This window comes from Staurois parvus, unplaced genomic scaffold (assembly GCF_062004578.1).
Source record: "Staurois parvus isolate SC_StPar_1 unplaced genomic scaffold, SC_StPar_1.0 ptg000209l, whole genome shotgun sequence".
NCBI classification, from domain to species: Eukaryota; Metazoa; Chordata; class Amphibia; order Anura; family Ranidae; genus Staurois; species Staurois parvus.
This window is the reverse complement of record NW_028318005.1, coordinates 4,505,921-4,531,724: the sequence shown is the minus strand read 5'-3', so window position 1 is coordinate 4,531,724 and position 25,804 is coordinate 4,505,921. Positions and strand designations below refer to the sequence as shown.

Below are 25,804 nucleotides of genomic sequence, written 5' to 3'. Positions count from 1 at the left end.
AAGCTATTTTTCCATGTTTACTGCCAAGAGTTATGTCTGTTCACCTGTGAGGTATTAAGAGGTGATTGGAATTTCTGATAACATACATTTGTTCCAAAGACTTATGCATATTAAAAGAAAAACCGGCTTTGTAGATTTTTATTAAAATGATTACATTTTGCCATAGTTAAGCCTTGTACACGATGAGAATGATCGTCTGTTTTCTTTTTTACACGCTAGTCTCATATCACGCTAGTCTCATATCAAAACCCAGTAGATAAAGTTACGAAAATCCTCATACAAAAAAATACAACTTCGGAAGTGATGTATTGTATTGTATTGTATTGTAATGTATTCTTTCGTTTCTGAGCATGCATTTTCTTGGTCTTCCGATCTTTTGCAGACGAATACTGTACTGGTTAAACGCAAATTGTTCATTCTGGCTTCATACCAGAAATTTTTTCATGTTTGTCCCTTTGGATATTTCCACATGAACTGTCGCAATCAGCTCTCGAAAGCTGTGTACTAACAATCAAATCATTGCATGGTCGCTTCCAAAGCGGTATTTTTCATCCAAATTTCTACTTGTGTGTACTAGGCATAAGAACTACATAATGCTGAAACCTTCTGTCTATACTTTTCCTAGTCCATGTACAAAAATAACTCTTAAAGTGTTACTAAACCCACAACAGTAAAATCAGTCTGTATATGCAGTAAAGCATGCTGGTATACTCACTGTGGAACTTAAGGGGTTAATCCTCTGCACTGTGTAAAAAAGCAGTTTGATCCTGATGTCTCTGCCCCTCGTCTTGTTCAAATGTCCACACTGATAAGACAGACTGAACTTGTAGCCCTTCTGTACATGATCAGTTTAGTGTGTATTACTAGAGAGGATTTTTTTTCTTGGGAGAGTGCATGTGATCAGCACAGGACCAATCAGCACTGTCCAGACAGAGGTCAGGGATTTTGCATCCTCCTAGAGCAGAAAGAAAACTCCTCCTACAAGCTTTAACCAGTGCTCAGCGGAAGTCACAAGACTGCTCTAACTGCTGATGAGAAAAGGTATTTAGCAGTTTATATTTACTAAAATAATTGCACTTCCATGTTCTGTGTACTGTGGGAGACCAGATATAGTGAATGCAGGGTCCTGGGTTTAGTAACACTTTAACCCCTTGACACCAAATGTCTGCATATTTGCGTGCTATTAGAAGATACATATGTGCTGAGAGCGCTTGCCCTGCGTGCTCCCAGCACATATGTCTGACTCGCGGAAAAATCCTGATCTCCCCTTGCGATCGGGACCTTTTCTGATCATGTGACCACCGTGACGGCAAATCATGGTGGACACATGTCCGTAAAACCACTCCCGCCTCCCGACTTTTGAAACTCTTAAAGGGCCATGGCTCACCAGTGCGAAGTGGTTAAGAATTGGAAATTATCAGCTGGACATAAAGGGGTCCTAAACTCTAAAAGTTTTTTTACTCTTGATGCGTTCTCTACTTGAAGGTACAAAAAACCTCATGCTACCTGTTCTAGTCTCCTCATCCCTAAACATATCCCTGAGTCCTCTCCCCGCTCCAGCGCTGTCCTGGCTGCTGCACAGCTCCTTTCACTTTCTGGTCCCACAGGAGTCACTGAGAGCAGCAGAAGCTAGCTAAGCTGAACAGTTTCCCAGAGGAAGGAAGAATGGATAGTGCCACCAGCAGGGGACTGTCAATATCATTGCACAGAGCATTAAGTATAACTTTTTTTTTTAATTTTGCCCCCCCCCCAAAAAAGAAGCTTTTATAGCACTTTAATTGTGCACACAGGTGCCTACATGCATATCTAGCACTCATTCAAGTCACCCTTGGAGCCAGTAAACCCAGGGCATTTACCTATGAAAATACTGAACCATCAGTGCCATGTAAAGGTACCCTAAAAGAAACTGTAAGGCCCCATGTACATGGGACACTTCTAAACGATGGAAACTGACTGCTGGAAAACGTAGGTTAAAAACCGTTTGTTTAGCCACGTTTCCATACCGCGTTTGCGGTTAGAAGCGTTTTTTTAAAGATAAGCACAGGAGAACCTCCCAAATGCCCAGAATGCACTGAAAAGTGGTAAATTATTAACTATTTCAGACTGTTTCAGAGAAATACAGAGAGTAGAAGCAGAGACAGCAGTATGTGTTGAGATTAGCTTAGGTGTGAGTTGCTCATTAACATTTCTTTTGTTTCCAAGGGTGGGAAAGGTGTCTGTTGGAGTGAGTCATTAAGGTCACCTGGCAGAGGGTCTTCATGAGGATTTTGAGGTGTGAAAGGTCATTAACATATCTTTTGTTTCCAAGGGTGGGAGAAGTCTGAGGTGTGAATTGGTCATTACAATGTGTGACAAGCTTGGTAGGACCATCCTGTGTTCAGTGTTTTGTCCATTTCAGTACCTTGAAAACGCTTTGCATGCATTTTTCATGATGAAAAAAGGCTCTGGACAGCATCGGGAACTGGAAGAGTTCAAAAAAATTTTTCAAATACAAACGCTTATAAACACGATTTGCCGCGTTTAGCCGTGTTTAGCCGCATTTACAAGCATTTTGCATTTGAAACGCTGATAAAATCGACTGCTGAATGCAAGTTTTCTGCATTCAAAAAAATTACTGTAAACTCAAATGCCTGTAAACGACTGTGAACAACGATGTGTACATGGACACATAGGAAAACATTAGCGTGAGTTCAGGGGCTGCTGAAAAAAATGCTGAACAGCCCCTAAACGTGAATTTATCAGCTGCAGTGTACATGAGCCCTAAGGCCGTAAATAATGATTGATGTTATTACACAGATTTTCTTGGAGAAAAGTTCCTGCTTAATGATCAGTAAAATACGTACGTGTAGATGTGATTAAATGCGTTAAGGATGCGTATGCATACGTAACTTATATTTTTATGATATTATATTTTCCCCTTTGTTTAGACTTAACCTAAGTGCTTGCAAACACATAAACATGCGTTAATACGTGTAAGCGCGTAAAACACATGTTCTTAGGCACAGGTTTTTGGATTCTGTGTTATGCATCTTAAAGCAGCTCATGTTTACACACCTGTGTGAAAGCGGTGCCTGTAGCGAAAAAGAAAAAAGGAAAAATAGTGAAGAGCAGATATGACTAGGTGAAGAGGGGTAGGAAAGACAGTAAAGGGTTAAGTAAAGGTGGAAAGGTTGTAAAACGTGTAGGTTACCTGATTGGTGATGGGTAGTGTGGGGTGGGGTCTGCAACACTTTTGGGAGTGGTGGGGGGTCGGACGATCCAGTCCAGGAGTCGCAGCAGAAGAGGAATTTCCCTCCCTTGGGGTGGTTTGGGTCTTTCAGTGCCCGGTTTGTTCGGGCTCTGGGGGCGGTTTGTTGGTCTTTGGAGGCGGCAAATAATTTTAAGCTAAAGCGAATGGTTGGGACCCATCTGTGGTATGGTATGCCCGGGTGCATTCCGGTTGACAGAGGTTTAACTGGAAGGTGAAGGTTCTGCACTGCGGATGATGTGTTTTGTCTCCAAGCAGGTGAGTTGCTGCTGGAAGCCTAGTATTAATACTATGGTTAAGGTTCCGCAGGGTGATATTGGTTTTGTTTGGTGCCTTTGAAGACCAACTACTTCTCCTGTATGTTTCTGTTTTAAGGAATGTTTTTGTATTATTGAAGTTGAATTGTTAATAAAAAGCTGTGATGGCCAGTTTACTGCAATGGTGTTTTGGTCTCCTTTATTGGTATATTGAGGTTGAGTAGGGGATGGTTCAGTAGCTATGGTCTTAACTAGCACATCTCTTCTACACTAGTCGTGGCTTTGTTGAAAAAGATTCAGCTGCACTTGGATCTGTAATTAACCTCCTTAGCGGTTTTCCCGAGTGTAGCTCGGGGTAAAATTTGAGTGCCAAGAGCGGTAAGCCCGAGCTACACTCGGGCTTACCATGCGGCGTTGCTCAGGGAGTCCCTGCAGCACTTACCTTGTCCTTCGCTCCCGCGATGTGTCCCCTGCAGCGTCCCCGGCCATCTCCTCCAGCCGATGCTGGCATCCGGCTTCCGTGTTCCGGTCCCTGTGACGTCGGGACGTACGGGCGCCAGAACGAGCGGCAAATTAGACATTTTTAAAAAATGTCATTTTTGCTGTCATTGCTGTTTCAATGCATTTCACATATATTTTGTCCCTACTGCTTTGTCCTGTGCCCTGCCTGCATTTTGACTGTTCTTTCTGCCTGTAAAAGTCCATGGCGTCCAAAAAGCATCCCTTTACGTCAAAAGCGGTTTTAGACTGGCTAGAGAACAGCGATAGTAAATCAGAACCACTTGCAGAATTGAGTGATAATGATTCGTGGGGAAATTCGTCATCAGACACTGAATACGATTTTGTGACTTTGCTCAGTGATGTGCGAATTTGCCTCTGTATTTCAAATTTCAGTGTTTTTGGTTTGATTATATTATTGAATTAAATTTATTATTATATTATTATTTTTTATGATTATTGATTAAATTATAATTTATGATTTCGTGTTTCAAGTTTTATCATATCCGGAATGTTTACTAGACTCTTGTTCGGACAGATTTCAGTGAGTTATTCCTAAAAATTACAGCCTACAATAAAAAACTACATATTTCCATGCAAAAAAATGGTACCGCTTTCAGCACAAAAAATCGGAAAGAATTATACCGCCGTGGAGGTTAAAAACCATTTGTATATGAGTTTTTTTATGGCCATGTGAATGAAGTTTAACGGTTCTACCAGAATTTTACCTATTTGGTAACGTCCAATAGTTTCAGTAACCACAACTCAATATTGAATCTCTTCAATTACATTGTATACAGCTTTCAAAATATGCTAAAATAAATTGAGAAATACATTTATACAGGGAAAAGCATAAATGTCATATTTATAAGGAAGATATAAAGTTTTCATTTTACTTAATATACATTTTTTGTTACAGTTTATTCTTTTCTAGTGTTTTCTGGTGTTTATATTTTATTGCTATAATATAACAAGTATGCCCATTAAGATTATGGTGCAAAGTGTAAACTAATAGTTCTACTTCCCGTTGGGTGCCAAACCTTACTCTATAGAAGCCATTTGGGGTAATTTACTACAGGCAAATAGGCTGTTCACTTTTCAAAGGCAGTTGTACTTTGCAATTATTCCCAGATTTTAGTGAATGTGGTAAAATGTCACTAGAAATACCCAATACCAAAGAATACTCAGTCATGTGCAAGGAAATTAAAAAAACTGCATTTTTATTTGCACATGATTGAATGGTGGAAGTTATCAGAGCTTCACCTCACTTACTAAGCTCTGGGGAAAATGCCATTGCAAAGAGAGCAGTCTATTTCCCTTTAATAAATCAGCCGCACAGTGGTTGGTTTAATAAATCAGCCCAACAGTGGTTGGTTTAATAAATCAGCCCAACAGTGGTTGGTTTAATAAATCAGCCCAACAGTGGTTGGTTTAATAAATCAGCCCAACAGTGGTTGGTTTAATAAATCAGCCCAACAGTGGTTGGTTTAATAAATCAGCCCAACACAAGGCATGTAATGGGGAAAAGGTCAGCTGCAGGGAGGCCACAGGCAATACTGATGACTTATCATTTGCCTTTTGCCTGCTTTTTGGGGGGCACAGCTTTCAGAGTTCAATTGCTCTTTAAAAACCATGCAAGTACACAAAATACATGTTGGTCCTGGCAGTCTGAACTGTAAATTTCCTGGTACTAATGACATGCATTTTCTGGACTTATAGCTCAAGGAATGGAGTCAGAACTGCCCAGTTTTCTTTGATGAACTACAGAATGCCACCCCATCTCCACAACATTTTGTAGTCAAAGGGAACAACTGAGAGAGCTGATTAGACCCCTTGAGCTAACACAGGCAGATGACAGCGCTGACTTTCTGATAGGACCAACATGTATTTTTTACACTTGTTAACAGGTACCACAAAAGACTTTCAACCATACATTTAACATAAAAAAGTGAGCCTATACATTCATTGTTAGGGTTTACATATATATCCTTAGCTCATAGCACAGCAGTATAGCCATCTCCTAACAGCTCTACATTCACGTCATCTCAGGTAGAGCCAAAACAACAGCAGCCACAAGGCAATGCTCTGGTTTAAAAGGATTGATATATGTTTGAGTGTCATACTAGACTTATACCTATAGTAAATATCCACAGCAAAATTAACAAGTTTTTTCAGGTAGCACAGTACCTGTAAACCATTTTTAGAATTATGCATTATATAGTAGTTTTTATCTTATAATTAAAATGACTTAGGACAGAATTGTAGACATGTTTAAAAATGTAAAGACCATCTTAACTCGTACTGCTAGATGCAAGCAGTAAAAATTGGGTATGTAGATCCATATGAATCTAAGAAGTTGCAGCAAGAAAGTGCATTGGACTAAATTTTGGTAAAACCTACCAACAATGAAAAAAAGTTTAACCATAAGGGTTATAAGGGTATCTGGACACCAGACTGATTTTCAAATATTACCAGTTTTTATTGATTGCAACAGCATTTTGAGAAGTTTTTTCATTATTACATATTCAAATCAATAATCAGTATCATCTCTAGGGTCTTGAACTTAACTGAAATATTGTGATGTCCTTGAAATACAACATTGTGGCATTACTAGCTCATTTGTGTGCCTGAATAACCATCACTTGTCACTATGGGTAGCTTTTCAGGAGGGGTTAGGATTGTAACTGTTCCTACTGAATGGGGGGAACAGGTTCATTGCAACAATGTACAGTATCTCGCTGTATTCTGACTTCACCTCTTAGGGCACTGCTGGTGGTGTTGTAGGAAAAAGACTGCCACTTTGAGAGGGATATATGCTTGTGATACTTCACTGTCTAGCTTGTGATACTAACACTAGCTCTTATATGTGGTGTGCTGAGCTTGTGTCATTAGAGGCATGCAGATTTTACAATTTCATTCTGCATTGAAGTTTAAGTAAGACCTTAATTCAAGACAATGTGATGTGTTTATGTGCTTTCCCTTATGAGATTATCCAAGCAGAAGTCACCTTTATGTTTAATGAGCAGTGCTGGGTTCAAGTACTTGATGTCTTCCTAAAAATCTCAAGATTCCCAAGGGGGGTCAAACTGATAGCTCCACATTCTGGACCTCATCTACAGTATATACTCTTCTTCACTGAGGTTCTGAAATATCTAGCTTGCCTAAATGTTTACTCTTCTGACCTGCTCCTATGTCTGGGTGATAGTATTTCTTTCCAAAACAGATATTTTACACTTGGGCGGTGGTTTGCAAATTAGGATCTCTCAGGAGAGTTTTCCTTCTAGGACCTTTTAGTTTCCAGAACTTAGCAAATGGAATAAAATGTCCTCACTAAGCCAAAACTGGTGGACTCAGATTACAGTAGTCATAAACTAGGTTAAGTGGATAGTCAGGTTAAGTGGAATTTCTGTTTTTCATTCTCTTAATGTGATTTGATGCTTCAGGCATGAGTTCGCTGGGCAAGGGAACCTTTAGTAACATAGCCCCTGATTCTTAATTGAAAGCATTCGATACCTCCATGTCTAGGGTACGTCATTGTTCTTCTGTCAATTACACAGGATTGACACTGCTGGCAGGGCAAGAATCACTACTCTTCGCTTTTAGGATTCTTAGGGTTTTCACTCAGTTGCTGGATCCATTTGTAGCTATGCATGTTTTGAAAGAATTAGCCAGACAAGACAAAAGAGAACTGACTAGAAAAGACAAAATGTCACACCACTAATCACCCACACAAAAGTGTTGGAGAAAAGTGCTTGGCCCAGACTTAATTAATTTCTCTGCTAGCTTCTTGTAGGGGATCTATCATGAATTTGGAGCCTTTTCAGAAGACTTACACAGCTAGATGGTGACTGGGTCTAAGCACTTTTGTAGGGAGGTGACCCCCAAGAGAATGAGTTGTGGACCTGCTTTGTGTAACAGGAGCCAAGGAAATGTCTTGCTTTGGCAAAATCTATTTTTAGGGATCATTTTTCTTTACACATTTGTATGAGATGTAAAGACACAATCAAGTCAAGTATAAAAAATTTAGCATTGGATCATACAAGGGATGCCCCTTGTTGCCTCAGTGCCTTTGCTATAAATTGCACCAGGCTTCCTAAAATCCCACTAATATCCCATAACTTGGTGTACTGAGACTTTCTGTTACAAAGAATTTTATTATGCGGATTTTGTGGGACAGTCAAAAACATAACCAAAAGAGTCAAACTGTACAAATAGCCATACGTGTTTGTTCATTCATTTATTTACAGTGGTTGTAAACATCAGACATGAAATACGAACAAAGCATATCCCTCTATAGTGTATCTCAATCCAGAGCACCAAGTGTCATTTTTGTCTGCTGTCTCATTCTTCTGCTATCTACTTTAGTTACTTCTGATGAGTTTTCCTGACACCAAGAGAAAAATGGTGACAGGGAGGGCACAGCCTGTAATTGACAGCCTCAGCTCTGTTTCAGTGTGCTGTGTGAAGGGGTGTGTGTCCCTTTCCTCCAATCAGCTCCTAGAGCTCTCCTCAGAGATGTAACTTCAACTCCCCACCCCCTGCTTTTCAGAGCTGAGAGGTTTTGTGTAAATTTTGCACTTTGAATGGATGTAGGAAAAAGACATCAGAGATGTAGATAAACAGGTACAACATATGTAGGAGGATTTGTTTCATCTCTGTGTATCATGAGGCCAGTCACTGCACTGGGTATATGTGAAGGTTTACAACCACTTTAAACACAGTTGAGAAATAAATTATGAGTACCTACGGCTATATGTTTTTTTATTGAAGTTTAAAGAGACACATCCTTTGGTGTTTGTACAGTATTTCTAATCATGATATAAAAATGTGTAACTAAACAGAAAAAAATGCCCATTTAGGGGTACTTTTGAGAACCTCTGTCTGGCTTCAAGGAATCACAAAAAATTATAGGAGATGACCTACAACTCTATCTCCACCTCTCCTCCTTCTCTTTATGTCGGGGTCTTTCAAGGCTCTATTGTTGGACTGAACAGTGTTTTTGACCTACTAGGGTCTCCTTCTAGAAAAATTCCAGGTAAAAAGTAAAATTTTCAGAGTACTGCTTAGGCACATTTTTTTTTAACAATCAATTGTTTATTTAAATGTATTTTAATACATACAAAAAAGGAAAATTAGCAATATTGTATCTTAGGCTGTAGTCCAGATGGTAGTCACCAAAGTGTATATGATATTAGTTAATGTATGTATGACAAAAGCAGTCACATAATTGGCAGGTAGTACAGTGGCTAAATGGTTAGGGCTTCCACCTGGCAGTACTTGGGTTGTTGGTTCAAATCCCAACCACAGAGCACCACCTGCCTGGAGTTTGCATGTTCTCCCTGTGCCTGCATGGGTTTCCACTGGGCACTCTGGTTTCCTCCTACACTCCAAAGACATGCTGGTAGGTTAATTGGCTCCTGTCTAAATTTGCCCTAGTATGTGTATGTATGAAGGTAAGGTAGAGACCTTAGATCGTACACCCCTTGAGGGTTAGGCACTGATGTGAGTGTACAATATATATATGTAAAGTGCTGTGTAAATTGACAGCACTATATAAGTACCTGTAATAAAATAAATGTAATTGTAGCACCCTCCTAGATAGGTGCTAGGATTAGGAACATTTAGTTTTGACTCGTAATCAATGTGGCTGTTTGTGATTGTTTAGGTCTGTTTAGTGTTTCACAGGCTGCATGTATGAATACTCCTCCTGCCTTCTAGAACCTGCTGGAAGGTACTGGGACATAGGTGTGCAGTAAGGCAAATGAGAAGCATGAATAATTATACTGTCTCAGCCAATCCCTGTGGGAAGATTGTACAGAAGGGGCTGGGAAACTATATAAATAGTTGGAAATTAGGAACAATCTTGTCCCTGAGGAGGAGATCACACCCAAATTGTCCCCCCAGGCCACCTGCCACATGTTTGCTGATCATCGCGGTCCCAGCTGGGGGAGATGGAGGGCCATGTTTGCTGGAAGTTACTGGAAGCTAACTGAAGGGGCTGCCATCTAGGATTGGAAGGTGGCAGCCAATTGTCTGAAGGCTTTGGGGTTGATTTACTAAAGGCAAATAGACTGTGCACTTTGAAAAGTGCAATTGCACGCTGCAAGTGCAGTTAATTCAGAGTTTAATAAAGGAGATAAATCTTCATTTTTCATAGAATACCCAATCACATGCAAGGAAAAAAAACCTGTATTTTTTCTTACACATGAATGGATGGTGGAAGTCAGCAGAGCTTCAGCTCATTTACTAAGCTCTGGAGCATGGGTGTCAAACTGGTGGCCCTCCAGCTGTTGTCAAACTACAAGTCCCATGAGGCACTGCAAGATTGGCAGTTACAAGCATGACTCCCAAAGGCAGAGGCATGATGGGATTTGTAGTTTTGCAACAGCTGAAGGGCCACCAGTTTGACACCCCTGCTCTGTAGCAACTGTTCTTGCAGAGTGCAACTGCAATTTGCAAAGTGCACAGTCTATTTGCTTTTGGGTAAATCAACCTCATTGTGAGTACAGACAGTTGTGAGAGATCCTAGAGACTGTGTGCTGTTGCCACCCCTCTGGTGCTAAAGAGACAGCTGTGTGTTTAAAGTAGGCAAAGTATGCAGTGACCTGAAGAGCTTGCTCTATTTAATTCTTAGTGAAAGGACTTTGCTTGTTCTGTCCGCAAAGGAAGATTCATTTTCTCAAGCTACTACTACAAATCTTGGTCTGCTCTTTTGCTTGTGCAAGAACTTGAATCATAATTCTACAGAAGAGAAAGTGTCCTTCTATGTGTACATAATTTTAGGGTGTCACAGTCAATTTCCCATTCCTATCCAAATTACCCCAAAATAAAAATACCAAAACAATCAATTCTGGACTGTTTATTGAGCCATTGGGGTTGAGTGCAGTTGCTCTACATCTGAGGGGAACATGCAAAGAAAATAAAAAACAGCATTTTTGCTTGCACATGATTGGAAGAAATCAGTAGAGCTTCACCTAATTTTAGAGCTTTCCCTTGGATATAAATCAAGTGCACTTGCAATGCACAGTATATTTACCTTTAGCAAATCAACCCCAAAGAGTGACTGTTGGGAAACCTGAGCATTTTTCAAGCGGCTGCTATGGGGGTAGTGCTATATAATTTAACAATTATAAACAAAATATAAATACCAATATTGGGTATTTAGGAATCCGTAACCACTTGCCCTCCTGAGGATTTACCCCCCTTCCTGACCAGACCATTTTTTGCATTACGACGCTGTATTACTTTAACTAACAATTGCGCGGTCATGCAACGCTGCACCCAACTGAAATTTACGTCCTTTTTTCCCCACGAATAGAGCCTTCTTTCTGTGGTATTTGATTGCCTGTGAGTGTTTTATTTTTTGCGCTATAAAAATAAAGACTGACAATTTTGATAAAAAAAACAATATTTTTGACTTTTTGCTATTAAACATGTCCAGTAAAAAACATTTTAAATCAAATTCTGTCATAAATTTAGATCAAAATGTATTCTGCTACATGTCTTTGCTAAAAAAAAAATCCCAATACGTGTAAATTAATTGATTTACGTGAAAGTTATGGTGTTTACTAATGGCGGTATGTATACTGGGATTTTTATTTTTACTAGTAATGGCGGCGATCAGCGACTTATAGCGGGACTGCTGCGGGCATTCTGACACTGTGGGGAACTGACTTGGTGTCACTGACATCCCCAGTGACACCAATACAGTGATCAGTGCTAATAGGAAGCACTGACACTGTACTAATGGCACTGGGCAGGAAGGGGTTAACACGTGGGGCGATCAAAGGGTTAACTGTGTGCTGTTTTACTGTGGGCTGTGTTAGTGCTTTCCACTGTAAGCACACTGCTTTGTACTGCAGAGTGCAGGAGCTAACAGGGGAGAGAACTGTATTGTTTACATACAGTTCTCTCCCTCCGTCTGTAATGCTCCTCAATCCGGCGAGTAATCACTCGGGACTCGGAGATTGACAGCCGCGGCAGCAAATAGCGTGCCCCCTACCTGGAAATGTAAAATCACAAATATACATGATTTTGTGCACCTCTGCCGCCCTGTAGCAGTATATCTGCTATAGGGCAGCGGGAAAACGGTTAAAGGATAAATTTACCTTTTCGTGCAGAATTGATCTTTTCATAATAAATAGAAGTGTTTAACAGTGCTATTTCTGGCCCAGCCATTCCAATGTGCTTTTTTCTTACTTACCTCATCCACAGAACGTTTAATTTTATGCCAGTTTATGTGAGATTTTGAACTGATTTTCAGATTCCATCATTTCCTGTAGATGGTCTCTCTGCATTCACTTACTGAAGGCCACCAACCAGAAGCCTTCACTTCCTTGTTGCATCACAGAAGAGGGTGTGGTAGGGTGCGTTCACCACTCTGGACCATACCTCCCTCATTCCAATACCACCTTCCACCAACTTCCTATACAATCTGACAATCTGGTTGCACAATCTCCTTTAGATCTCTCAAGAGAAAATAACTTTTGTTGGAGTGGAGAATGGTGCATTACCACAGTTTTGTTTGGTGTGTTTGCTGCACTTGGGGTGCCATTAACATGTAATGGCAACACAAACACGATGTGCACTTGTAGCGCGTATCTGAAACGCATGGCAAAGCTTGCATTTTCTGTGCAATTTGCCATGCATTTGGAAACACACAGATGTGAATGGAGCCTCATTATTCTTGTGTAAACAAACCAATTTCACTTTCAGGCTTCATTCACACTATTGTTTGGCTCTTTTTTCTCATGACACACATAGGGCAGCCTGTTGATTTTAATGGGCTGCGCTACACGTGGCAAAGTAGCTTATGGGCATTATGCAAGTTTGAGTTTTGCAGCATTTGTCACCCCATTTTTTCATGTGGCAAAATTTGTGCCTGTTTCTATGTTTGGTGTGCCGTTAACTAATGACACTGAAAGCTCAACTAGGTAATTTTAGGTGTATAAATGTGCCAAAACACTATACAATCTGATGGTAAAATTTCTGTGCATTCTTTTTTAGATTTCCCAAACTATATAATAGTAGGGCACACCATCTATCTATTGCTCTGTGTCCAATCAAGCAGGCTCTTGCACTACATCAGGGGTGTTTTGTGGGTTGCATGTGGCCCCGGGGTGAAGGGACGCTGAGGTAGCCAGGCAAATGCACATGGGGAGAGATGCTGGGGATGCTGTGAAAATATAGTTGATAGGTGAAGGGTGTTTTCTAATGAGGTCAGTGCAGGATGTGTGTGTTAATGAGATCAGCTGGTAATCTGCTTCCTGGTCTTACTGGTTCCTCTGTCCTGAATATACATGTCAGAACGTCAAAAAGCTTCCTAAGAAATTTATCAAGGGCTAAGGTAAGGTCTTGTTCTCAAAATCAAAAAGAGCTTGTATTTTTTTTTGCAACTTAGGTACATTAATGGTATATTGGCGCATAGGGGAGCTGGATTTTAGAAAAATAAAGGTGAACTTAGTCTTTAAAAATAATAGTCATTGAAAGACAGGGCATTAGGTCAATTCCTATGTTTCTTTTTAAATTGAAAAAAGAGTGATAGTGAGTAACAAGCCAAGTAGGTAAGGTAATAATGGCAAAGAAATATTGCCATTCTTATAGAAAAGCTAGAAATATGGACATATGGATTGGGAGAAGAGGTATAGGGAAGGAGGAAAATGGGGGAGGGGAGCATAGAGAAGGAAGAAATAGGGGTTAGGAAGGAGGAGAGTCTGTGTGGTGGTAAGTTCCAGTAGCGTTTAGTCCTCTGTATTGGTAAAGTCTATCCAATGAAAGCAAGTGTTACACTATTTTTCATCGGTGGAAATTGGTAAGGTTCTCTATATGTGTAATGTAATTTTTTGAATTGAACCTGTTGCATTCTTCAATTCTTTGTTGCATAACTTTCTCTGGAGGGCAGGTATACTTGCACGTGCGGCATTTGCTAAATTCATATTAATCAAGCTCATTTAAAATTTTAAAGGAATGGAGTTACGATGTAAAAAAGAGAAAGCAGCGTCTGTTGGAATTGTGAAATTAGTTAATTTCTGTATCATAATTTGGACCTTATTTCAGAAATATGGTGCCTTGAAAAAGTATTCCTATCCCTTGAAATTTTCCACATTCTGTCATGTTACAACCGAAAACATAAATATATTTTATTGGGATTTTATATGATAGACCAACACAAAGTGGCACATAATTGTGAAGTGGAAGGAAAATGATAAATGGTTTTCAAAATGTTTTACAAATATCTGAAAAGTGTGACGTGCATTTGTATTCCTCCGCCCTGAGTCAATACCCCCCGAGTCAATACTGCAATTACAGCTGCAAGTCTTTTTGGATATGTCTCTACCAGCTTTGAACATCTAGAGAGGGACATCTTTGTCCATTCTTCTTTGCAAAATAGCTCAAGCTCTGTCAGATTGGATGGAGAGCATCTGTGAACAGTACATTTCAAGTCTTGCCACAGATTCTCAATTGAATTTACATCTAGACTTTGACTGGGCCATTCTAACACAAGAATATGCTTTGATCTAAACTATTTAATTGTAGCTCTGGCTGTATGTTTAGGGTCGTTGTCCTGCTGGAAGGTGACCCTCTGCCCCAGTCTCAAGTCATTTGCAGACTCTAACAGGTTTTCTTCTAAGATTGTCCTGTATTTGGCTCCATCCATCTTCCCTTCAACTCTGACCAGCTTTCCTGTCCCTGATGGAGACAAGCATCCCCACAACATGATGCTGCCACCACCATGTTTCACAGTGGGTATGATGTGTTCAGGGAGATGTGCAGTGTTAGTTTTCTGCCAGACTTAGCATTTTTCTTTTAGATCGAAAAGTTTATTTTTGGTCTCATCTGACCAGAGCACCTTCTTCCACATGTTTGCTGTGTCACCCACATGGCTTCTCGCAAACTGCAAATGGGACTTCTTATGGCTTTCTTTCAACAATGGCTTTCTTCTTGCCACTCTTCCATAAAGGCCAGATTTGTGGAGTGCACGACTAATAGTTGACCTGTGGACAGATTCTCCCACCTGAGCTGTGGATCTCTGCAGCTCCTCCAGAGTTACCATGGGCCTCTTGGTGGCTTCTCTGAGTAATGCTGTCCTTGCTCAGCTTGTCAGTTTAGGTGGACGGCCATGTATGGTAGTTTGCAGTTGTGCCATACTCTTTCCATGTTCGGATGATGGATTGAACAGTGCTCCGTGAGATGTTAAAAGCTTGGAATATTTTTTAATAACCCTACCCTGCTTTAAACTTCTCCACAACTTTATCCCTGACCTGTCTGGTGTGTTCTTTGGCCTTCATGATTGTGTTTGCTTACTAATGATTTCTAACAAACCTCTGAGAGCTTCACAGAACAGTTGTATTTATACTGAGATTAAATTTAACACAGGTGGATTCTATTTATTAATTAGCTGACTTTTGAAGAGAATTGGTTCCACTAGATTTTAGTTAGGGGTATCAGAGTAAAGGGGGATGAATACAAATGCATGCCACACTTTTCAGATATTTATTTGTAAAAAAAATTTGAAAACCATTTATCATTTACCTTCCACTTCAAAATTATGTGACACTGTGTGGGTCGATCACATAAAATTCCAATAAAATACATTTACATTTTTGCTTGCAACATGACAAAATGTGGAAATTTTCAAGGTTTATGAATACTTTTCAAGGTACTGTATGACAGTCTTGGGCAAGACCAAAAGATGTGTGATATGTCTGCAGATGAGGAGACACATCGTCGGCATAGATCAGTATAATCTGAAAAAAAATAATGCAGCACGTGCTTGGGCACTTAACATTTTTAGATGTTCATTCTAGATGGAAAAGCTTTATTTTTTTTTAAACAGTTCCACTGTAAGACTAGGTTTTTCCTGGTCTGTAGTTCCGGCCAATTCTTTTAGTGTAAGTCTAAAAGAATTGGTAAGGTTCATTTTTAGAACTTTTTAGAAGGTTGCCAAATGCAGGAGCCTTTTTTGAACCTTCTGGAGGGTGTCACTGAGCCAGCCACCACACAATCAATAGAACTTAGGGGTGTGAGATAAGGAGGCTGAAACAACTATAATATCTTTAGTGGACTCTCCCACAATATCAGTTTTTGTAACCTTAGTGATGTTTTCTTATGATCACCTGTTACAGGCTGATAGCCAATATATTATTTCACAGCACAAAATCCTGATTTTGTGGATATCAAATATGATATGTATTTCATACCAGTGCCAAGAAGGGAATGTGTCTAATCTGCCTCCTCCACCTATGAGAATTTTATAGTGCTTAATTAAAGGTCTGAGCTGATCAGTCATCCAGATATCGTGCTAATGACATCCAGTTAACTATTTAGGACTGGCTTATTACAGTGGTGTAGATTCTGGCTTATTAGAATTGATGGTCCTACTAAAAGGTTTGTTTATTCAACTTGATTGTGTTCATCACAGGCTGTGGAGATACTTTTAATTCTCTGGTGGGGGTTAGGGGAGATGTGTCTTTTTTTTTAAATGTTGGCTCTCTCTGGCATACAAAATGTTGTCCGTTTCTGGGATTGTAGACTTGCAAATTTTAGAGAAATGAAGATGCCATGGCCTGCAACCTAATGTTCCTCTTTTCTCCACTCAGTTTAGGGTCATCAGACCTCATTATTGTCACAGAAAGTAATGCATAAATTTGTTTCAGTAAGTTGTTGTATCTTTATTTCAGTATTCAAGAAAATCCTGCTGTGTTAAATTGGCCAGTGGCAAGTTTTACTTGAACAAAACTAGGCCCCAATGTTCTAAAGACAAAGAGCACAGGCAGGTGTTCTACAAGAGTTAAGACACAGCAGAGGCTATCCCAGCAGTAACACAGCAGCATTCCAACATTCCAATCTCTAATGTAAACACAAAACAGAGGCTTTGAGGGGATGAATTCCTCCACAGTGCCTGATGCACATAGTCTATACATGCACCCGCACTCATGTAAATCCTGTGCCATCTCCCTTAATGGCTATTACTGCCCAGCAAAGATATCTGTATGGTAATCTCACACATACACTCACAATGTAAGCTTTCTTATATTGGTCCAGAGAAGGAACTCCTATGAGTTTAATAATGTCAGAATGTCACCCAGCAGGTAGGTCATCTCAATGTAGCATCTCAAAGAGAAAAAGGAGTGGAGTGCCTTCAACAGGAGTAGATCCTTGACAGCAACACCTTTGCAAAGATTGTTTTTGGCAAGAAAATATCCAATCATTAAGTAACAAGCTTGGATTTATAATTTATTAAATAATGGTATATGAGGTACTTTGGTGTGCTTTAAGAAAAAAGTAATCAGATATCCATGCATAAACAGCTATCCTTAATATATAACAGCATAGTCTGATTTGCTTTGTTTCAGAAAGGAAAAACAATTATAAAGTTGGTGTAAGTAATGTTCAGATTATGCCTCACAAAGACATTCTAGCGGGGTCTTTAAAACTTGTAATCAGTATGCACAAAGTGCAATCTACACTATAGAGATGCTAATTCTGAGCTTCTGTGGAGAGCCATGTTGTACATCTACTGTGCACACGGGATGAGAGTTAAGCAGCCACAGCATGACATGATGAATTAAATGGACTTTACAGTTTCAGCTGTGTGTCCAGCAGCAGGGGACTGAAGGCGGCCCTGAATATATTTAACAGTTATTTTGAAATATGTGGTGCAAATCTCAGTGGGAACATTAATAAGAGGAACAGTGAATGGCTAAATCTCTCCTGAATACCAATTCCTAAAGATATTATAATCAGACTATTTACTACTTCTGATCTGGAAATGATGACTGGGGACACTGTTATCTCAGATTGTGTATGTACCCAGCCTATATATGGATAGCCCATGTCAATATTTCAGACTTTTTTTCTCAGAACACTAAATGGTAATACTTAAAAGAGCTTATTTATTTATTTCAGATACTTCTATAACACTGTCAGTTTACATATGTATATTCATATCAGTCCCTAACCCTCAAGGGGTGTACAATCTAAGGTCCCTAACTCACATACGAAGGTCAATTTAGACAGGAGCCAATTAACCTACCAGCATGTCTTTGAAGTGTGGGAGGAAACTGGAGTACATTGAGGAAACCCATGCAGGCACAGGGAGAACATGCAAACTCCAGGCAGGTGGTGCTGTGGTTAGGATTGAACCAACGACTCTAGTACTGCCAGGTGGAAGTGCTAACCATTTAGCCACTGTGCTGCTCAGCATACTCAGAAAGGAAAACAGCAATGTCTATGCGCAAAAAGTATAACTCACAACAACCAATCAGATTTCAGATCAGTGCAGTTAGAAGTTTGCTTTTCAGTCTCTGACACAGCATAGATAATCTGAAAATAAACCTCAGAGAGAGGTATGGGACCTCCTAATGACCTTAGTAGCTGCAATTTCAGGGAACCAACCATAATTTCATACCTTCACTCAATCAACATTTAATTTTTGGATTAAGAGCAGCAAAAACAAAAAAAAATCCTATTGGGCAGACAATGATCCAACATGTACAGGCAACTTAAAATATGCATAAGAAGCTCTTATGCTGCGTATGCCTATTATTGATTACTTTCTAAAGTCTAAGGGAGCCAGTTATTGTAAGGCTTCTTTCACACTAAAAACACAAAATGTGTTTTTACCACATTTCACTTTTTGCAGTGCGTATTTTACATGACATGTGACTCAAAAAACGCAACATGGGTTGAGACGTTTTTGATGCGTTTTAGCATTGTTTTCCATTGATTAATATAGAGGTGTGTTTTTGTTGCATTTTTTTACCACACCAAACCTGCACCAAAAATGCAGCAAGCAGGATTTTAAAAAATGTACCGGACCCACAACGGATCAGTGGAATACATGGTCACACAATCAGTGTGAAAGCAGCCTAAACCATAAACATATTGGTTGTTAATAGTGGCCTGTGTGTGGACAGTACTTTGCTTTTCTGCAGTTGGCTGAATAGAATGTCATCACATACAGGCTTTTTCAGTTAGACAGTTCAAAAAGCAGTGATGATATGCAAAGTATAGTAATCCATTCAAGGATTATCTTCTAACTGATCCGAATACTGTAAACTAATATCTGGTTGACTTGGCTTGCTTTTTACATACCATTACTATTTAAAATACTTTAGTGAATAAGCCTTGTAGCATTTTGCTTTAGTTATTAAACCATTTTAGCTATTTTTTCTATGTCTGTAGTCCAAATTTTGGGCAGCTGAAAGCTACCCTACTAACAGAAGTTTTTTTACCATAAGTGCCGAAAGATGTTATGAAATGGTAGCCAAATAAGACAGTAGGACATGTCCTATTGCCTTGCTATCATTTGTCAATACAAAAACCTAAGTTCACTGAAAACCATTCTTCCCATGAAGTATGGTGGACGCTATAAACAGCATCAGATGAGTTTTATTCACCTTACATCATATGGGAACACAGGTGAAACAAAACACAAAGTACAACAACCTTTTAATCCCTGAGGAACCCTTAAAATAATTTTCAGGTCTTGGGAAACCCCTGCTTAAACCAACTTATTGGAGCCGAGTGGGGAAAATGCCCATTACATTGGTAGTCAGTGGGAAGCATGCCCCTTTACAAGGTTATGGCTGTCATGCTGCTGACTCTGCCAGGTGGAATTGGCCCTGGAACCATGTAGGCAGCATCAGATAAGAGGCCAATCAGCGACAGCTCAAGGAACCCTTAGCAACCTATGTAGGAACCCTGGGGTTTCACATAACCCCGGTTTGGAATTGTTTACATAAACAGGACATGTGTACATGAGCTCTTAAAGGGATGGTATTTAATAACATGCATTTCTACACTAGTTACATTTTTCTGTTTATTGCATTTTGTTTCTCTTTTTTTTGGATGGTGTGAGGAGGTGGTGGTATTTTAGTGGTTGTTGTTGGGTGGTAATGATGGGGGGGGGGGGTAAATTGCACATCATTCTTTAATTCTTTAGAGAATTTGTATTTGTTCATTTTGCCTTAGCCCGGTATATGGGCTCATTTCTACAGGTGTAAAACAAACTATCTGTATGTTTTCTTTAAGGTTACATACAGTCTTCAAGTACATTTTGTCATACAAATCCTTCAGAACATCAAAGCCACCAAGTCATGGACCTTGTGTATACGCAGACCTATTTCTGCCATTCCCCTAGGTCAAAATCATGTTCAAACATTACTTAGAAACTTGTGAAACATCTTTACTTCTCAATGCATTCTACATCTTCCTATTCTATTTCCAAGGCATTGCTGTACTTGCTTACACCTTCAGTTTAAGAAGAGAGCATCCTAACTACAAGAAAGGTCCAAACACATGCCATCCAATCCCTGAAATATTTGCAATATAGTTTTAGTAAAAGTGCAGTTCTGCATAGGCTTCTTTTATTTTTAAGTGCGACACAACAAACTTTCACGGAGCCCAGAAGAATTCTTGTAAAAATATCACTTTGCGATAAACTATGCCTGCACACAAATCATTACATTATGGAGTACAGTCACAAGACTCACCTACTTCTGCTCTACAGAATTGATCCTGTGGGTGATATGGTATGCAGCTGCATGCCTCTGTCAGCTCTTTAAGGGTTAAAAGGAACACAGTGCCAAACAGCAGTGTGTGCGAGAACGGATTCATGCTGGGATACAACTTGCACCTCTAGCCAAGTAAATGAGTTCCTTCACAAGCAGCAAATAGCTGTATATGTCAACCTTCCTCCTTGTGACAAGCGCTGAAAATCCCCTAATGTTCAGACAGGGGACAGGCGTCTGAAAGCTGATTTCTTATTTCCATGGTATGAACCCCTCTTATTTATGGACAGACACCAGAGGCCCCTCCTTCCGAGCACAACACGACGCCAATCCCAGGGAGAAAATCAACCATGGCAGTTTTATTGCTCTCAGCTTGTCAGTCAAATGTCATTAATGTGCTGCTCACATGTGTTCTAATACTTCATACAACAAATGTGTGCATTCTTGTACTAACTGTGGTCAATTTCGTCTACGGGACTTATTGTAAATGACTCTAGTCTAGTGGGGCATAACTAGAAATCACAGGGCACCATAGAAAAAAATTTAAATGGGCCTCCAATAGAAATAAAAAACATTATATGAGGGTAAGTACCAATCTATGGAAGCAGAGGGTCGTTGTTCAGCTGACCATACACTGTTAGATTTCTTTCATTCAGCCTATAGCCAAATGATTCCTGCATCCACGCTAAAAAGCATGCATGTTCATGAACGACTGTGGTATTTTTGACAGCTGCCCACAGTAGCTGTCAGAATACCTGAACAGAGGCTGCATTTAGTTTGGCCAAAAACATTTCCGCAGGTTACTTCAAGTGATCAAGTTTTGTCAAACGGAGTGGCACCGGCACTCACCAGAAACTGCTCAGTGTAGGCCAGCTTTATGTGGTTCAGAGGTTGAGTGTCCAGTGTTTAAAAGCACACTTAGTGGGGCAACATGGAATGGGGAATGTACAGCATGGTATACAAGCAGAGTTTCCCATCCACACAGGCAGGGACTCCTCTGCTGTCAGAATGCACTTGTAGTGTCCTCCTTTGGTTAGGTTGCTAGGCTAAATTTAGTTTTTGGCTTCACTGTAATGAGTGGAGCAGTGATCTATTGTTTTTTGTCTATTTAGAGTTTCCTGAGCTGGGTGTTTGATTCCTCCCACTTGCCTCTGGGTGAAGCTTCCAGAATAATATATATCATGTTACATCCAAGCCCTAGAAGGTGTGTTGAGGTGATAAATGTTTGGGAGGTCTGAGAGGAGTGAGGGTTCCAGTTCTCCTAGGGCTTCTAGCATTATTGAGTTAAGGATTGGAGTCTGAACCTCAGCAGGAGCTGAGGGCCTTGCGAAGACTGATGAATGATCAGTGCTGGAGGCACTGCCAGAAGTCCTAGTCTGGAGAAGGAACTTCCTCACTGAGGATCTCCCCATGGAAGCTAAGTGGTTCTCCTGAAAAACTGGGAGCAGGACTTTATTTGTGACTTTCATGTGGTGACTGTATTTATTAGGATATAGTGTGAAGAGTGTCCTCCTATTGATTGCTGACCTCGTTTTGCAGTATCCTGTGACCCTAAACCTTTTACCTGTTTCAAGTTCTTCAGCGATAAGTTCTAAAAGACATCTCCTAGAGTATTGTTAGTGTGTGTGGTTGATGGGCTCTGTACTTCTTATGGAGAACCTCTCTATTCCCAGTGAGTCCTTCGGGGGTAAGAGCTACACACTTCTCAGTGAAAGTTTTCCAGCCGTCCCATTCAAGAAAAGTTGATCATTGGGAAATGCCATAGATGGATCAAAATTCATCCGATGCCTGCTGAACCCTTTGAATTTCGATCCATATATGGTCTGCTTAACTCTAAACCTAACATTTAACTTGGCTTAAATTAAAGTGTTACTAAACCCCGGACCCTACATTCACTCTATCTGGTCTCCCACAGTACACAGAACATGGAAATGCAATTATTTTAGTAAATGTAAACTGATAAATACCTTTTCTTATCAGCAGTTAGAGCAGTGTTGTGACTTCCATCAGTGTCCAGCAGAGCACATGTTAAAGCTTGTAGGAGTTTTTTTTGTGCTCTAGGAGGATGCAGGACCCCTGACCTTTGTCTGAACATCAGTGATTGGTCCTGTGCTGATCACATGCACTCTCCCAAGGCTTTGAGCATGACTAAATTCAGAACAAAGAATATGGATGCAGCAACCTTTTGAAAAAAAAAATTGTATTTATTTATAAGCATATTGCACTCACATTGTGTAAGAAGTACAATGAGTACAATATGTTTCTTATATTTTAAAAATGCTATTGTTCTTAAAGCATGAAGGTCACTGCGCCCTTGTTTTCTGTTATTCTTCTGAATTTGGTTCATGGGTCATTCCAGACCTGTTTAAAAAGGTGCTGCAAAAGCTAGGTATTTAAAGATTTACCTATTTAAAGATGTTGATTGCCCTATACTATTGCCTTGGAAGTGCAAGTGTAACTGTTTTGTCTGAGCACAACTGACCATGGTGAGTTCACTTACCTGCAAACTTGTGAATACCCCCCCAGCACAGAACTGAAAATACAAACATAATCCTGGGGGAACAGAATTTGGTGAGTCCAGATAGACATATAAAATTCATTTTTGCAGCCTAGAACAGTGGTCTCCAAACTGTGGCCCACAGGCCAGATGCAGACCTTTGCTAGCACTTATTATTATTATTATTATACAGGATTTATATAGCACCAACAGTTTGTGCAGCGCTTTACAATATAAGGGAGACAGTACAATTACAATACATTTCAGTACAGAGGGAATAGGAGGGCCCTGCTCATAGAGCTTACAATCTAAAGGAAGGGGGAGGTGATACAAAAGGTGATAGCTGCGGGGGATGATCTGGCGGTGGTGATTCAAGTACAGTTCTTAGGTGGAGGTGGGGTAGGCTTCCCTGAAGGAGTGAGTTTTCAAAGATCACCTAAAGGCAGACAGGGTGGGGGCTGACCGGACATGCTCTGGTAGGGAGTTCCAGAGGATGGGAGCGGCTCTGGAGAAGCCCTGGAGGCAAGCGTGGGAGGAGGTGATGAGGGAGCTAGAGAGGAGGATGTCATGGGAGGAGCGGAGTGGGCGATTTGGGCGGTATCTGTGGATGAGGTTGGTGATGTAGCTAGGGGCAGTGTTTTGGATGGCTTTGTAAGCTGTGGTTAGTATTTTGAATTTTATACTTTGGGTTAGTGGAAGCCAGTGGAGGGATTGGCAGAGAGGGGCATCAGTCGTTGATCAGTTGGTAAGGTGTATGAGTCTAGCAGTAGCATTCATAATAGACTGAAGGGGGATAGTCTGTGTAACGGTAGACCAGTGAGGAGAGAGTTGCAGTAATCGAGGCGGGATATAAGCAAGGCGTGGATAAGTTGTTTTGTGGTGTCATTGGTCAGGAAGGGGTGGATTTTGGAAATGTTCAGGTTGAGGCGGCAGGATTTAGCCAGTGAGTGGATGTGGGGTCCAAAGGAGAGGTCAGAGTCTAGGATTACACCTAGCACCCTGGCATGAGGAGAAGAACCAATGGTTGTGCTGTTGATCTTAATGGTAAAGTCATGAGTGGGGGATCGGGGAGGGGGAAATATTACAAGCTCGGTTTTGGAAAGATTGAGTTTAAGGTAGTGATGTGACATCCATGCTGATATGTCGCTTAGTAGATTTGTGATGCGTGAGGAGATTGAGGGGGTGAGCTGGGGAATGGAGAGATAGATCACTTATCCAACCCTTGGGGCATTGTTCCTTCCACTGATATGAGGTACCATTCTTCCCACTGATATGAAACACTATTCTTTTGACTGACACCACTGATAAGGCACCAGTCCTTCCTCTAATACCAACAGTGGGGCACTATTGCTCACATAGACACCAACGGTGAGGTACTATTTCTTCCACTGACACCAACAATGGAGCATAATTCCTCCCACTGATATAGATGATAATGCACTATTCCTTCCACTTACAAAAAAAAGGGCAATAATCATCCCAATAATACCAATGGTGAGATGCTATTCCTCCTCCTACTGACCACAGGCACAATGTAATTATTTTACTCCCACTACTCACCATGGCTAATGCTGGGTACACACAGAAAGTTTTTCTTCATTCAACCGAGAGGGCTGAATGAAAAAAAACTTACAGATCTCTGTACTAACACATCCAATGTTAGCGCGGCGATCTCGCCACTGAGCTATTGTGTACTGACAGGGGGACTGCCCCCCGCCAAGACACACTGATCAGCGCACACAGCCATTGGCTGCCAGCACTAATCAGATGCCAATAGGATGTTGATTTTCCAGCATGCCCGTTCGACAGAAGCCAGTCGTGAGATCAACTTCTGTCAGATGAGGAGCTGTACACAGAGGCCAAAAACTGGATGACTCCTGACAAACTGTCCGTTTTCAGACGATTTTCAGCCCATATGTACCCAGCTTAACCACTTGCCGTCCGCCTGCTGTTTATAAACGGCAGGGCGGTGGCACTCCAGGGGCGGGTTGCCGTTCATAAACGGCACCCGCCTTTTCTAGCTGTGCGTGCTCCCTGGGAGCACGCAGCACCGCGATCCGGTGCCCGCTGTGTCCTCCGGACACAGTGAAACACCGATCGTCGGATGGGACCTCGGTCCCGATCATGTGATCACTGATTGGCCAATCAGTGATCACATGGAAAGTAGTAAGCAAGATATCACTTGTGACATCATTGCTTACTACGTGTGAAATCTGTGAATGATCACAGAAGTCACATGGTACAAGGCTATTCACAACAGCCTTGTACCATGTGACAAGGTGTGACCAATCACAGCTCACTCAGTATTTCTCAATGGCTGCAAGAATGCAGACAGAGAGAAAGAGAAATGATTGCTTTTACATCCCCCCCACAAGTAGTACTGTGTCACCATGGTAACACTGTACTGCTAGGGTGACAGTATGTAAAAAAACCCTATAAATAATAATTAAAAAAAAAAAAAAATGTAAAAAAAAGTTTAAAAATTATAATTTTTGGTTATAAACTAATTTAACTTATTTTTTTTTTTGCTAAAAATATAATGGAATACATTTTGGTCAAGATTTATGAGGAAAGATTATTTATTTGCAAAATTTTATAAGAAAAACACTTTTTTTCAAAATTTTTGGACTTTTTCAGTTACATAGCAAAAAAAATAAAAATCCCAGCGGTGAATAAATACCACCAAAATAAAGCATTATCTGTCTCAAAAAATGGTAAAAAATTCATATTGGTACAGTATTGCATGATTGCGCAATTGTCATTCAAAGTGTGATAGCGCTGAAAGCTGAAA

At 40.4% G+C, this 25,804-nt stretch overlaps 2 protein-coding genes across 4 annotated transcripts in view; one reads left to right on the top strand and one right to left on the bottom strand.

Annotated features, from left to right (window-relative positions):
* Nucleotides 1–20,793, bottom strand: part of TIMP4 (TIMP metallopeptidase inhibitor 4) — a 49,000-nt gene extending 28,207 nt beyond the window's left edge. The window contains exon 1 of the mRNA XM_089678699.1: nucleotides 20,499–20,793. Within this exon, the coding sequence (XP_089534825.1) occupies nucleotides 20,499–20,622 (124 nt within the window). The 5' untranslated portion in view covers nucleotides 20,623–20,793. The remainder of the gene's footprint in view (nucleotides 1–20,498) is intronic.
* SYN2 (synapsin II) overlaps nucleotides 1–25,804 on the top strand; it is a 409,545-nt gene that overhangs the window by 295,774 nt on the left and 87,967 nt on the right. The window lies entirely within an intron of this gene.